This window comes from Centruroides sculpturatus, unplaced genomic scaffold, assembly GCF_000671375.1.
Source record: "Centruroides sculpturatus isolate CEXI.00-Female unplaced genomic scaffold, Cexi_2.0 scaffold1118, whole genome shotgun sequence".
Taxonomy (NCBI): domain Eukaryota; kingdom Metazoa; phylum Arthropoda; class Arachnida; order Scorpiones; family Buthidae; genus Centruroides; species Centruroides sculpturatus.
Window position 1 is genome coordinate 78,299 of NW_019385413.1, and position 16,379 is coordinate 94,677.

General features: G+C 29.2%; 1 protein-coding gene across 3 annotated transcripts in view; it reads right to left on the minus strand.

The window, feature by feature from the left end:
- Positions 1–16,379, minus strand: part of LOC111638712 (NACHT, LRR and PYD domains-containing protein 9-like) — a 31,824-nt gene that overhangs the window by 9,372 nt on the left and 6,073 nt on the right. For all 3 annotated transcript variants that reach the window (XM_023384468.1, XM_023384469.1, XM_023384470.1), the window contains one exon: positions 1,208–1,351. In XM_023384468.1, coding sequence (XP_023240236.1) covers positions 1,208–1,279 — 72 coding nt within the window. In that variant the 5' untranslated portion in view covers positions 1,280–1,351. The remainder of the gene's footprint in view (positions 1–1,207; positions 1,352–16,379) is intronic.

Consider the following 16,379-nt stretch of genomic DNA (forward strand, 5'->3'; position numbering starts at 1 on the left):
TAACAATAAATGACTAAATCAGGAATATATAATTGTATTATAATTGTTAACTAATCATCATTGGGTATTTTTTAAAATTGTTTTATAGAGCCTTCCTAGTAATTTAATGTATCTTTTTTTAATATGAATTATATACTTTCTTGGCAGTTCTGTACTGATATCATTCTGAGCAAATAGGCACAATGACTAATATTTTCTGGTGGTTGCATTTTTCTATTATTAATTGATAAATTAATTGACTTATGTTGCAATTAATTCCATACATCAAACATTATTTCAAGTGCAATGTAGTTAATAAAACAATATTAAATAATTTGAAATTAATCAGTCAGATTTTCAACTATGCTGTTTATTTGAATAAATATGATATATAGGTTTATTTTTTAATTTCATTTAATAAGAAGTTTCTACGGTATATGAAGGACTAATTACATATATTATCAATAAGAATAACACATGTAATTCATTGAAATTTTTCAAGAAATCAGATCTTACTACACCTGATATTAATGTAATTCTTTTGCTTTCTTCATAAGCCAGAATATTAAGTCTGGTAATAAAAATTTGTTACTGTAAAAAACTTTTGACAAATGTTTTCAACCTTGACCAAGATTTGCCTCAGGTCTTTAAATTAATGAAATTTTTGTTACTGACTTTAAACGTTATTTAAAATATGTATGTGATTTGTGATTTATTCCAGTATTAAGAAGAAGATAATTTTAGCCAGAATATTGTAAAAAGCTAGAATTTCATAAAAATAAGAGATTATGCTGTATAAATTTACTTCTTAAAATAATTCATAATATAGTAATTCATATCATTAAGTTAAAGATAAAACATTCTAAACTACAGTTTAATACAGTGGTTCTCAACCTTTCTGAAACTGTGCAACACTATTTGTATACTTTATTACATGGAACATTAATATTTTTAAAATTTTGCTGGATGATAAAACTTTTTTTTATTTAAAAAACAAATTTAATATTAATATATTCAAAAATTGATAAGCAATTTCATGTTTAGTATTCTCATGAAACAATAAAGCTATAAACTAATAAATTTTATTGTTTTGAATAAAATAGTAATCATAGAATTGTCTCTAAATAAAGTAATAATTTATAGTACATTGGAGTGAATCGGCAAGAATTGAGAACCACTGGACTAATAGTTTAATCTATGATTTTAAAAAATATTATTTGATACTCACATCTACTACGTAAAAGTTTGAATTAACATAAATATTTTTACATTGTTTTAACACAACATTTGAATTTTCCATTTCTCAAGATTTTATGTTGTAGAATTTGGAATTACACAAATATGGAAAATCAAAACCTTGGCTCCATCAAACCTAGAAAATTAATTTCAAGCTTAAAAATTAAGGTTACAATAAAATATTTTCAAGTACAACAATACAAAATTTTTCAAATAAATTACTAACACAACTTGGATCCAGAGGTAGATAATGCTGTTGATTAAATTAGTTTGAATCATTTGACATAAGATGACAGTGTCACAAGTTTCAAATTATATAAGTAATTTTCCCAATTCCATTTTACATTGAGTTAAAGCACTTCATTAATCACTCCAACCCTTTATAAGAACAGTTGAATAGTTACTAATAGTTCTAAATAAGGTCAGCTCTTGAACAGAGAGAGCATCAACTTTGATCCCTGAATGTGGATGTTGTCAAATGACCAAACAAGAAAGCACCCCATGAAACCCAACTCAGTTCTTACATTTATAAGTAAATTAATTGAAAAATTGAACAATTATATCTTAAGAAATCCAGCACTGCTTGATTTATTTTTAAATACAGTAATACCTCGACTTACGCGAACCTGGAGTTACACGATTTTCAAATCTCGTTGATTCGTCTTTTGTTTGAGCGCCATGCAACTCTTGATTACTCACTCCCCCACACTATTGTTCAGCTTACATGTTCAGATGCGTCACGCGGAATCGATGCATAGCTACAATTTATTTTGTGTTATTTATTTCTGTGTTTGTTTTATCTATAGAGACTCGAGAGACTCTACTATGTCATCCAAACGAAATAGAACTGATTCTTTTGCATCAAACAAGAAAAGAAAAACTTTATCTTTGGAATGTAAAGTTAACATTATTAAAGACTTCGATACAAAAATGAAAATTTGTGAATTGGCGAAGAAGTTTGATCTACCAGAATTGACGGTCAGAACAATTATAAAAGGTAAAGAAAAAATTCTCAAAGCTGCGAAAAATGCTCAATCTTTAAATTCAAGCATCATTCGTAAATGTCACGGTATTATCGCTGAGATGGAAACAATGTTAAAATTATGGTGTGATAATCAAGTACTGTAATTGTGAAAAATTGTGTAATGATATAATATGTTATACATATGTATTATCTAAGATTTTATTAAACATTTTTTTTCTAAATTATTGCTTTTTTTAGTCTCCAGCCCCAATTAAAAATTATTTGTATGTATTTATATGCGAAATACCCCAACTTACGCAAATTCGACTTACGCGGTTATCGCTCGGTCCCACCTATCGCATAAGTTCGGGGTATTACTGTATACTGTATTTGAAGTTATTGTATGCTTTCTTGTAAAATTAAACCTTAACTATTTTATGAATAATGTATTATTACATTAGATGATGTCAAAAAATGGCCACTTAAATCATTTTAAAAAATATGGAAAACTAAATATTTATTTGAAATTTTAATGCAATACATGAGAGTAAATGATGAGTTTATTGTCTACGAAAAAAATTTTAAAACAAGTAATTATTTATTGTGATGGGTTGAAAATTTTTGTCAGAATGTTCTCAATTTTAGTAGTGTCTTGCCTATACATCATATTTTTCCCATTAGCAATAGTCATTCTGGTCATCAATCTAACTCCATTCACAGAAAAATTTTTGAATTGAAATAATATGACTTTCAATGCAAATCAGAAGTTTATATATAGTTAACTGGCACCTCCTGCCGCTAAGCTTTCCATATCGGGTCTTGACTCATCTATCTAACTGAATTCTCAACATTAAGAAAGGACAGACAGACACAAGAGAAAATAACTAACTTGAGATCTGACATATCCCATATGACCATAAAACAAACTTCTTATTGGTCAACTCAAGGAAAACACCTGCTAAAAATTCAAGATAAATGTCAAGACAAGCTGTGCAGATGATAATGATGGTGGTCAACAATCTACTAGCAGAAAAGACCAGGAAAAGTTATTATGACAAACTCCAGATAAAACAGATGACACAGAAAGCTTCTTAAGCCATAAATAACACTGTGGTTTGGAGAGCTTTCTATAAAATCACCAATAAGATAGCAAAGGTGACCTTCCTGAAACAAATGTTTTTGTTAGATGTTGAAAGACACTTTTTTCATCTAATTCCATCTATTTTTGACTGATGTAATGTGAATCATTACTGGATAATTTAATTTTGCTTTATTATGTAATTTTATACAGGGTTATTCAAGCAGATGGAGCATATTTTGGATTTTTATTTCAAATTAAGAGATGGAAACACAATCTGCATATCATTGATAGAGGAAGGTTCGAAGTTTTAAAAGCCCACCTAGAATTTCCATTCAATGTCAACAGCACTGCAGTTTGTAAAGTTGAATCCATTGTTGAAGAGCAATATGAATTTCACCATTGGTTCAACAAACAGCCACCTTGTCATAAGCACATTTACAACTAGCAAAATAATTCTTAGAAGATGGTTGCATGTGCAAATGGAAAAGCACTGGTTGTCTTCGCTTGCCAGATGAAAATGTTGAGCATATCTGAGGTGTGTCAGAACAGAGCCCTAGGATCCACAACATGGGCAAGCACTGAACTTGGAATTCCTCAAACAACAGTAAGGTGTGTTCTTAAACAATGTCCAGATATGAAGCTGTACTTTCTGCAGGCATTGCATCCTGATGACCATAACAGATGGTTGGAATTTTCAACAGACAGTACTTCTGTGCAGAATGAGTTTAACCATGAGGGACTCAAAAAGAAGATAGTCAAATAACAGTTAAAGTGCTTGCTGTAAATAATGGCAACTTCTAGGTTCTTCTCTGGCACTGAACTACAACAGATGACCCAATAAAAACCACTTGGAGTCATCAAAACTGCTCTACACACAAGTAACAGAATCCAAAATGTTTTTGATTTTTTACAAAAACAAAATCAAAAAGGCTGGTACAAAGTATTAATAAATCTAAACTTTCTCACTGTTAGCTAATGAAACATCAGACATTTTTGGTTTGGAAGCAACAAATGCATGATAAAAAAGTTTTGTAAGCTGTGTATCTGTGGCAGACTGCATGGAGCAAAACTTAACCACAACTGCTATCAACAACTGTATTTTTGCATTGAATACAGAGAATGGTATTAATACATTTATCTATATGGTCAAAAATATGATGGAACAGTGAACATAAGTGGGAAAATGCATGGATCTCAAGCCTACATTCAAGCAGACTATATTTCAGTTGGCACATAGTGTCTCTCATACCCCTTAATCTTGCTCAGCTACCAGAAAATGCTTGAGACCATTGAATCAAACAACTGACTATTCAGCAAGACATATAGCTGAATTATTCTGAGACACAAAGCATACAAAATTGAAAACATACTGTCCATATGGAATGAATATCATCAATCCATGTCAATCTATTATGAGCTTCGAAAAGATATAATAAAAAAAACTTAAAAAAAAAATCATTTTCTTGAAGTAAATTGCATATTTGTTATTTTTTCATTATATCAGTCTCAACATGTGGTTGAAACATGCAATCATTAACTACTGCTTAAAATGTTTATATTTATTGTTAGAATCATTACTTGTTCACAGTAGTTTAAGCTGCTGGCATTTATTACTGAAAATATATTTTGGATGAATTATTATTATTTAATAAAAATTATATTTAATAAATCTTCTAGTTACACATTTTATAATTGTTTTAAGATGTCCTTTTACTGTCAATAAAAACAAAAATTCCACTAATTGTAATCAGTCTCATTTATCTACCCTATTTATTGTTATTAGTGTAAGCAAATGTCAAAAATAATTAAAACAGGCAGATTCCACTGTAATTGAATATTTATCACATAAAAATAACATAAATTCTTATCAATACTAGTATACTGCAGTAATAAACACAACTAGACACCTATAACTGGTAAAAATTGATACACTTTAAGAAAAATGAATGTTTTCTGCCATTTTAAACTGACATTAAGTTAAATGAAACAAAAATAAAATCAAATGTGTATTCAAAAAAATTGGTGCACATTTATGACATATTTTAATAAAAACATTCATTTTCTTTAAAAAATACTTGTTTTTGCTGGTTATAGGTGTCTAGTTGTGCTTATTATTCTTATCAATAACCCCAACACATCTAAATTGTTATTTTTAATTATGTGAAACTAGAAAAACTTTATGGCTTGTTAAATTAATCATTAGACTTTGAAGTATTATCTATCATGTTGATAATGCTTCAAAGATTAATCATTTGTATTGTTGTAATGTTAGAAAGATTATCAACACAATAGTATTGATAATCTTTCTAACATTACAAATTGTTATGCAAGAAAGATTTTCAAACAATTTAACAATTTTCAGGCATATTTAGAAATCATATTTTTTACGTAAAATATTTAAAATGAAAAAAGAGCCATAAAGTCGGAGTCTCCCAGTAATACCACATTTCCTGTAATAATTTTCATTTTTTGTGCAAGATTCTATTACTAAAGGTTTTGCCTTGTCACTGCAACCAATGCTCTCTGTCTATTGCAGTCCTTTTTAATTCATAATAACTTTGGAACCCCATAGAAGCACTGACTTCTTCAAGATACTTTTTCTTTGGTCTTCTTCTTCCTTTCTTTCTGAGAATTCTTCCTTCAAGGAGAGTTTTTAGGAAATTATTGTTCCTAACAACATGACCTATAAATTTAATTTTTCTTTCTCCTATTTCCTGTATTGACTTCCTTTGTTCTGCCACTTCTGTCAGAACTGTTTCATTTGTTTTCTGTTCAGTCCAGCTTATTTTGTTTACTCTCCTCCATATCCACATTTCTGCTCACTCCAGACACATCATCTCTTGCTTTCCTAGTGTCCAGCATTCACTTCCATACAACAAAATACTCCAAAGAAATGTCTTAGTAAATACAAAAACAAATTCTTTGCTTCCATACTCAGGTATTTTGACATTAGCAGATTTCTTTTGCTTTGGAAAGCTTGTTTCACAAGTCCTATCTTTTTTTAATCTCCTTTATATATCTGTTATCTTCTGGGACTTTATTCCCTCAATAGCAGATGGAACAAGTAAGAAATTTTATCTTTCTGTCAATCCTGATGTTAGCTTTTGTCTTTCCAGTGTTCTTTTCTACTACCGTCACCTCTTTTTTCTTAATGTTTATCTTTAAACCCCATTGATGTATGTTCTCGTGAAGTATACTAAGCATATAATTCACTTCTCTTTCTAAATTACTCATTGTCACCATATCATCACAAATTGATGCAGTGTATCTTTTTCCATTTATCATTATACTTTTTCTCTTTGGTGGGAGATTACCAGAGTAAAAAATATAGATGTTGTAAGAAGAAAAAAAGCTTGATTTCAAAAGAGATATATAAAATTATTACTAAAACTAGAATTATTCTGTAAATTATTTCACTCTGACCTCGCATATATTTCCAGCATAAAAGTCTATATAAAAACAAAAATGTAAACATTTTCAGCCTTGTTTACAAGCCAATGTCAGGCATTTTTGTTTTTACATTGATTTCCATGCTGAAACATGAGAATGGTCTGTGAATTAATTTAAAAACAATGTAAAAACTAATGTAAAACTAATGTAAATCAGAATATATCATGATAAATATATAAAAAAAATAATTAAAAGAAAATACTTTAATTACTTATTATTATTATGAATTATTTTGTTAAAATTATCCTTTTGGGACTATAATGTTTTTTATAAGACTTACAATACAAAGACCAATTTTTAGATTTTAGTTTTTATTTAACACTAGCTTACCCGTCGCGCATTGCTGCGATCTCAGAAGAAAGGAAATTCAAGCAAACTCGTTATGATAAAATTCAATTTACATTTTATCATTTTTGTTGAAACTTATTATTATTATTGATTTTCATCGGGAAAACATTTCAAAGTGTCGTTTCAATTCTATTTATTGGAGTGCTTGTGGATACACGATATTTTTTGTTTTTCTGTCTGGTGCGTACACGAATAAATCAGAAGAATTTCCGACGCGTGAGCCGGCCACATACAGTTGTCCATGCCAGAAGCACTGTTTCTCCAAATTTAGCCCATACACTTGCAGCGATTGTCAGAAGCGCGATATTTCCCAATTTTATATATATATTTTTTAATCCTTTATAATTTTAATTATTTAATTGCTCCTTCCTCTCTTCCTTGGCATGTTGTGAAATTTCTGATAGTTGGATAATAAACCGTTTTATTGTAATTTGTCTTTTTAAATTATTTTGAGTCGATATTAAAATTTGGAAAAGGGGGATACCTAGATCGGTAAAATAGGCGAATTTCTTCCTACAACTTCGGTTGTTGTTCGGGGTACAGTTAAGGTTTTAACGAAGTTCGAGCGAATACATAATTAGCAAAAAAAAGTTGAAATAAAGTGATTAAACAAAAATTATTACAAATATCGTAAATAACAAATGCATATATAGAGATATTTTTTGAAAGGGGGAAATGGTCTTCACAATTTGAAATGGATCGAACACACTGCTCGAATGCTCGTGTAAACGCGCGCCATCTATCGTAGGATAAATGTACTTTGCGGGAGTGTATTAAAAAATTAAAAAACTTTCCAAAGTTTCATGGCAATCGTACTATGCCACAAACCTTCGCTGGAGTATATTAAACAACTTCCCAAAGTTTCATGGCAATCGGATAAGCGGTGTGGTAATGCATGAAGGACAGACACACATACATTCATTTTTATATATATAGATTAAAATGCAATGTTTGACTATTTTTACAATAAAAGGCTTATTCAGATTTACAGTCTCTTAATAAATATGCATTTTGGCATTATGCCATCATCACTTTACATGTTTTAAACTGTTCTGTTACACAAATTAATATATTGGAGATTGATTAATTGTAACAAAATAATTAATATTTGTTTTTCACTTGGAGAATTGTTCATCTTGCTAGCTTTTCTGCAGAACAAAAGAAGCCTCTTTTGTTCTGCAGAAAAGCTAGCAAGATGAACAATTCTCCAAGTGAAAAACATAGAAAACGAAGCCGCAATCTCTCCAAATCCAAAGAACCTCCAGAAAAAAAAAGATAACTCCTTTGGATAAAAATCTGAATGAAGATTTTTACTCCACTCAAAATGGAGATAAATTGGATGGAAATATCACTCTTGGAAAACAAGCACCCTGCCCAGAAGAAAGAACTCGTTGCAGAAAATAGTGGAGAAGATTGAAAAGATTGGGGAAAGATAAAGCTCAGAAAAGAAAGCTTTCGAGACTCATAATTAATATTTGTAAATAGAAGGACTAAAAGTATGCAATTTAATATTTAATATTGTTATTAATGTTTGATATTGGAAATTATTAAAACTTATTAAGTTAATTAACCAGTATTCATTTTTCCAATTTTTAAATTGGAAAATATTGTATCAATAGTTGATTATTTGATAATATCAAATAGTCAATATCTTCTATTATTATTTACAAATTCTCTATTTTAGTTTAATTGAAAATTATTGAACTTCCTTCTGGTCCTCTTAACATCCTCTTAACATCCTGTTAAAAGGACCAGAAGGAAGTTCAATAATTTTCTGGAAAAGTCATGCAAGTGCCATTGTCAACTTTTAATTTAAATTTTTGTTGAACATCCTAAAACAGTAATTAAAAATTAGTGGTTACCTCTTTACAAGAAAACACTAAAAATACTTATATTTTACTAGCACATGGTTGTTCCTGACAAGAGCTTAAGATATCACATACACAGTACAACTGCTTGGTAAAATTCTACTAATACTGAAATTAAAAATATATTCTGAAAAATATTTAAGAATCCTCCCAGATATCAATCAAATTTATTACACCAACATCCTTAATATATAATTCTCTGTTTTTTAGATATCATAATGAAAAATTCTATTTAAACACTACTACTACTACTGCTACTACTACTACTACTAAGCTTCCCCATTCATCCTCTTGGATATCAAAATTGTTATCTTGATTTTGTTACAAATGAGGATGGGCTTTCATTTGATCTCCAAAAAAGGCATAGAACTGTAATGAATATTATCCTACCAGAATGAATGAAGAGACTTTTGAGCAGAACATAGTGTACAGTATTGCCAAGGACTGTTCTTAGACTCAATTAAAGCAAAATGATTGTTGGATTAGATTAAGGCTATATTACTGCTGTTATTAATAACTAAATTTAATAAGAGATAGTACCTATCGTCTACCTCTAGGCCAAATTACTTAGCATTTAATTATTAATAGCAGCTGTATTATAGACCAATCTAATCCTGCAATTGTTTGGCTTTCATCTAACTATCAGGCTTACATATGTTCATATTTGCACTTAGACTCAATTTCTTTTTACTGTTTTTTTCTCACAAAAGCAATGCCATACATATACAGTGAAATGTTGGTATAAACGAATGCCAGTTTAATGAAATTTTCGGTATAATGAATATATCTTGAATCCCCTGTCAATTTCCTATTCAGCTCAATGCAGAAATGTTTCAGTTTAACAAATACCACTATAACAAGTATTTCAGTTTAACTTAATAAAAATTCTGCCTGTTATGAAAGAATATATGTTAAACTGTCTGGCAATATTAATTTTAATGTCTAGTTCAACTAGTAACACTAATTTTGATCCTAACTTATGGTTTTGTTTTGACATCATTACTCTACAGTTTATTTCTTTTTAAGTTTATGAGAAAAAATGGAGAAAAATAAAAAAACAAAAGCAATTTTCTTTGGAAGAGAACAATAAAATATTAGATAAGGAATTAAATTAAACAAAAAGATGTACCTGATGGCTTACTGGAATACTGTCACAGTACTGAATTTTATTGAAAAAACTTTGATTAAAGAAACAACACACAAAAACCAGACTTCTTTTACCAAAAAATTACAGCTTCAAGAAGAAACAACAAAATAGACAGGATTCCAACTAATTGATAGTACTATATCATTATTTTAGTTGTTCATTCATGATATTTTTTGATAATTTTTTATTCTAATTTGATATAACTAACATTCTGAAAATGTGAAATTTGGTTCCATATAAATACTAATAGACAAATTACATTTTTAAAACTTTCTTACTTCAAAATGTAAGCAGTTTTTTTATTATCAATAAATTTCTTTTATCCTTACATTTTTTATTGTATTTCAATATAATAAAAATATGTTGATAGTCCCCTCAATTTTGTTTTACTGACATTTCACTGTAATAGGTGTCAATAGTGTGATAGAGATTATAAAAAAATTATTTTTTAATAAAATCTCTTAACATATGGCACACTACATATTTTAATTTTGATCTCCTACCTTGAAATTATCTTAGTTTTTTAGTATTATTATTTAAGTTTTACATATAGTAACTGAAAATTATCAAACTTCCTTCCTGGTTCCATTAACTTTTAGTTCAAAAGCTTGGGAAAGTTGTGCAAGAATGCAAGAATCTTGCTAGCTTTTTTCTTAAAATTTTAATGTAAATTACTATAAAAGGAAAAGTTTTATTTTTTTGGAGTAGAGTTTGACATTTTAAAATAATGTAATGCCAATAAACAAGTAAAATTTTCATTAAGTCTAACCCTGCTTGAAATATAACATGACCCTCTTGACTCATAATCTTCAAAATGCACTATAATTTCAGGTGGATGACCTGCAATAGCACATATCCTACAGAACTTGCAAGAATGAAAATAAAACTTTCATATAACCCACTCAAGGGGGGTGTGTCAGAGCCGTTAAGCGTGCGAGTGAACTTTTTTAAGAGGCTGGTGGAACAAGTTTGGAATGGAAATAACAAAAAATTACGCAATGTGGTATGTACAGATTAGCGTTGTTGACATTAAATTAACCTTGGGATTGATTAAAATACTATTAATAATTGCCGGAATTGAAATAAATCCTGGTCCTCTTTCCCGTTTGCCACTTCGGTCAAGCCAGTTGGATATGCAAAAAAGGGGGCGTGGTAGACCTCGGAAAGAAAGTCACAAGGAAGAAGAAAGGGAAACGCAGTTACTGGAAATTTTAAGTGAGGACTACCAAATTGAAGAAAAGGTCGAAAGAAATAATGAGACCCCGAGAAATTCGAAAATTCAGGATTATTTTAGACCGGCAAGAGAAATCGAAAAACAAGGTATTGATGATTCACAATATACATTAAGATCTATATACGAATTAATTCAGGAAAAATTTTGCCAGTTAAACTTAGAAATTCAATCAATAAAAGCTGAAGTTAATAAGATAAAAGAAGAAAATAATAGTTATAAAGAAGAGATGAAAATAATTGGTTACAAGATAGAAAAATTAGAAGAAAATTATAAAAATAACGAAAAGTTAAAAGGTATATTTGAATTCGAATTTGATAAAATGGCAAATGAAACTACTAATAAGAACATAATAATTTTTAATTTTCCGGTTAAAACATGGAACCTTGCGCAAGAAATTAAACAGTTTATTAACGAAGAATTAGGTCTAAAAAATATAGAAATTGAAGGACTAATCCAACTTAAAAATAGTAAGAATAACCTAATAATAAAAGTAATTCTGGAATCTGTTAAGGATAGAAATTTAGTTCTCAAGAGATTTTGGTCTTTGAAACAAAAAATTGTTAATAAGACCGAGAAAAAAATAATAATTACAACGGATTTGTGTATTAGATCAAGAATCAGAAGAAAAAAACTACAGAATCAAATTAAAGTAGAAAAAACTAGTAAAAATAAAATATTAATAAGAGATGACTACTATATTAAGGATAATATAATATATACAATTGATATGAATACAAACAAGATTATTCAAATGGATGGTTCTTTTAGATATAGACAGACAACTAAAAAGAACATGATTGACAAGAGAATCAAACCGAATTAAGTTTAGATCCCTCAAATAGGAAAACAGTAATTGAAAATAATTGTAATATAAGCTTTGTAAAACTGGAAGATAGTGAAGTTAAAGGTTTTGAAGAATATAAGATCTTTGTGGAAAAATTATAAAGTTTTACTAAAGGAATTCATAGATCCTAACATTATAATTGGTTTTACTGAAACCTGGATGATAATTCGAAGTGACAGTTAAAGATAATAGTTAATAATCACTTGGTTTTAGTATTTAGCAAAGGAAAAAAAGAAGAAACATGATTAAGTTAAGCTACTAAGTAAAAGAAGCTATCATAAATATAAATTTAATGTAGTAAATAAGATCTTTGTAATGCAAAAACAGAGATATTATGTGGAATATTGAATAAATTTGAAATGTTTTAAAACAGGTGTAAAAAGGAACATACTAAATGTGATGTATAAATTAAAGTATACATATATGTAGAACTAAATTTGTGTAGATAATTAAGAAATTGTAAAATCCAACCACCCTGATTGTAATAGACGGATGGCAAAAGTTCATTGAAAAAATTAATTTATGTAAAGTTGATAAATTGTATAAACATCCCCCGTGTAACAGGCTACAGCCTATTACGTTAATAAACATTAATTCAATTCAATTCAATATAACCCACTCAACATTATACCATGTCTCCAGGGCAGCTGCTGACAGACAGATAATTACCAGTATGCAGTTTAGAGATTGCCAACTCAAGTGATCCACCAGTGGCAAAGCGGTTCTGTTCCTTGAACACTGGGAATTCAATCGTGGATCCGTGCCTCTTACCAGGATGGCCATGTAGTGTTTTCTGGATTTTCTCCAAGTCTATAACACCTGAATAGGGGCCAGTTACCCTTAAAAAGACCTCCCGGAAGCATTCCCTCTAGACAGATCACCCAAGTGTTGCGTTGCTGTAACTTAATAAAACGAACAAAACAAGCCATCTCAAGCATTAAAACAGTGCTTTTTCTGTTTCATTTCTGTTAACAAATCATTGTAGATATGCAGTACATAAACAATCAAGTCCAATATTCTAAGATAACATATTAATTTCTGAATTATTCAGACTATAGTTTGGCTATCTATTAGTAATTAATATAAAATAATTTTAAAAGACTAAAATGTCTTCATGTGCAATCACCACGAACAACAGTCTTACATTGCAGAGATATTTTAGTTTCTTCTACATAATTTTGTGTGTGAATATTCAGCCATTTTTAAGTGAAATTGTATTTTTAATTACTGGCTTATCACTAGTAAACTTTTTAAACTGTTGTGCATATTTTTGCATAGGCATAGTTTCTAATAAAAAGTTGTCTCCGCAATGGAAAACTTCTGTTTGTGATGATTGGACATGGCAAAAAGTAAAGACATTTTTAGTCTCTGTTATATATTTTTATTAAATTTAATGATTTTATTTAAATTAATGAAATTGAATCTACTTTTATTGAATGTCCTTTTAATTTATTTTTAAACTCTAATGTAAAAATCCATTTTACATTAATTAAACTAACATTTGTATAAAATTTAAAATATTAAATAATTTTCAATCTGAGTGCATGTTAGCAAAGACAATAACTTAGTACAGTGGCAAACACCACCACATGCTTGTCTTTGCATTTGAAGACATTTGTGTATGCTAGAACTTAATTTTAATAGTGAAATGGCTATTGAGAAATCCCTCTGAAATGCTGAGAAATTTACCCCTGTACACATTGGCAGCTACTGTAATTTGACAGAAGGTGTTTATGGATTGTCTGAATTATGTAAATTAAGTATAAAAATAAATAAATACAATTTATAATTTTATGTTCTGCCTAATTTCCATTGTCCAATAAATACTAATATAAAACAAACTCAGAAAAAAATTAAACAGCCACATTACTCTCTTCAATATCTTCATGCGGACTTCTCAAAACCTGACTAAAACTCCAGAGTCCTCTGTGCACTTCCCTTTACCCTCATAGTCCCAGGAGTATTTTTAACATTACTGGTTCTTCCACTTAAACCAGATGTGGGGGTGTTACTAATACTAAGGCATAAGACAGAATTTTGCTACAGTAGTGTTCTTTCTTCTGTAGATCCTGAAAATTTAAAACCATCTGGTTTGTGTAAATTAAACTTCTTTTGCTCACTGAAAATAACTTTGGTCCATTCCTTGTCCCACATCATATGATTTTTGACCCAGGTGAGCCTAGCCACTTTGTGGTATGATTTAAGATAAGGTCTTCTCTTCACTCTTTTGATTTAGAAGTACAACCTTGCAAATGTTCTGTTATTTGCCTTACAGAACATTGGTTTTTGTTGCCAATTGAAATATATACCTTTGTTGTTGAGAAGTCACTTTTGTTTTTTGTCAAGAATTTGATGTCACTGTTGAACCCCTTTTCTGCTGAAAAATTTGCTTATTATTGACTTAGCTCTATTTAATTTTTTAGCTATTTCACTTTGGAAAATATTTTCAACTGTCCAGGCATAAATTTTGTCTTTTTCATAATCACTTAAGTCATATTTTTTACCCATAGTAACAAACAACATTCCAATCCTTCAAATGTGTCAAATATTTTCATATGCTTACACAGGAACAATACAAATACAAAAATTAAAACTGATGTGCGTATATTTTCTTAGAAAGTATTTTTAACAAACAGTTGGTAATTTTTTGGGACAGGGTGAAACTTCTTTCTGCTAATTTAAAAAAAAAAATATTTAAAATAATTAACACACCTTAGTAATTCCAGCAACGAAGTATTTAATAAAATAAAAATGTTTTCGACTATATTTAATAGTCTTCTTCAGTTAACCTCTTTAAAACGAAAACGAACGTAAAATAGAATGCAAGCAATACAACGGTTTAAAAATTAAGAAGTATTTAATAAAATAAAAATGTTTTCGACTATATTTAATAGTCTTCTTCAGTTAACCTCTTTAAAACGAAAACGAACGTAAAATAGAATGCAAGCAATACAACGGTTTAAAAATTAAAATTAATTATGTAAAGCGTAAATAAAATGTTAAAAAAAAATATATGGAAGATGCAACTTTGAAGCATTTCATTTGTTTAATAAATATAATTTAAAACAACATATATTGATAATATTTTGGGCTCTACCTTATCAAAATTTGAATATAGTTTGATTAGTCAAATTATTAATGATTTTAGCAATTTTTGATCAGTCACATGACCTATACTGTTGCATGTTCTATTATTGAAAGGTTTTTGCATGGTAGGATCATTTCTCTTTTAATAAATAATTTTAATGTGTAATGTAATTCTTTAAACAAATATAAAACTTCAAATACATTTATATTTATAAAAACTTACACTTTTTCATGTGACAATTTTTTATCACATGCTTTACTTTGATGTTATTATTCATAAGTGAGATGTTAAAAACATTGAACTTATTACATTTTATTTTAAAAATTAAACTTAATTTTCTTTCATTAAAGTTTAAGTAACTATTGAATAAAATACTGAAGGACACAAGTCTACAGAGGACATAGTGTATATTGTTGTAACATGACATTCCATTTAGTTTAGTATAGTGATGAGCAACCTTTTCTGGACACAAGCTGCAAGCAAACTTCATAGTCTTCTGGTAGGCTTTATGCATTTTTTCTTATGGAGTACAAACATATTTCATAATTGCCAGTACATTAGATACTAAAATAATATTCGATAAGAACCCAGGTATGACTTTTCCCTCCAACTCACACAGGTCACCTGAGAAGGGACTGCCCATGGGTACACCCTGTTTTTGTAAACATGCACTGTTATTAAATTGGAAGACTGAGGTATAACACATAAGATGTGAGAGTTCCAATATCTGTTTACATCGTGCATGTGCACCAAAGCTACTTAGTAAAAGATCTCTAAGAGCACAGAAGGGTGGTTGTAGTTTTACCAAGGGATATACTTAAATGAAATCAAATACAGTAATATAATACAGTGGTGCCTCGTACAACGTACTTAATCCGTTCCAGGTGCACGTCCGTTAAGTGAAACATCTGTTATACGAAACGCATTTTCCCATAGAAATACATGTTAAAACATATAATTCGTTTCACAGCATAAAATAACCATACTGTACCATAAAAAATGAAAATAGCACAGACACCAATTATGCCAGGTAGTCAGATGTTATGAGGAGGAGGTGGAAGAACACTTTCTTTACACATTCATACAGATACAGACTTTTTACACATTGCAGCGGGTCTTTTTTTATTGTTTTTTAATCGG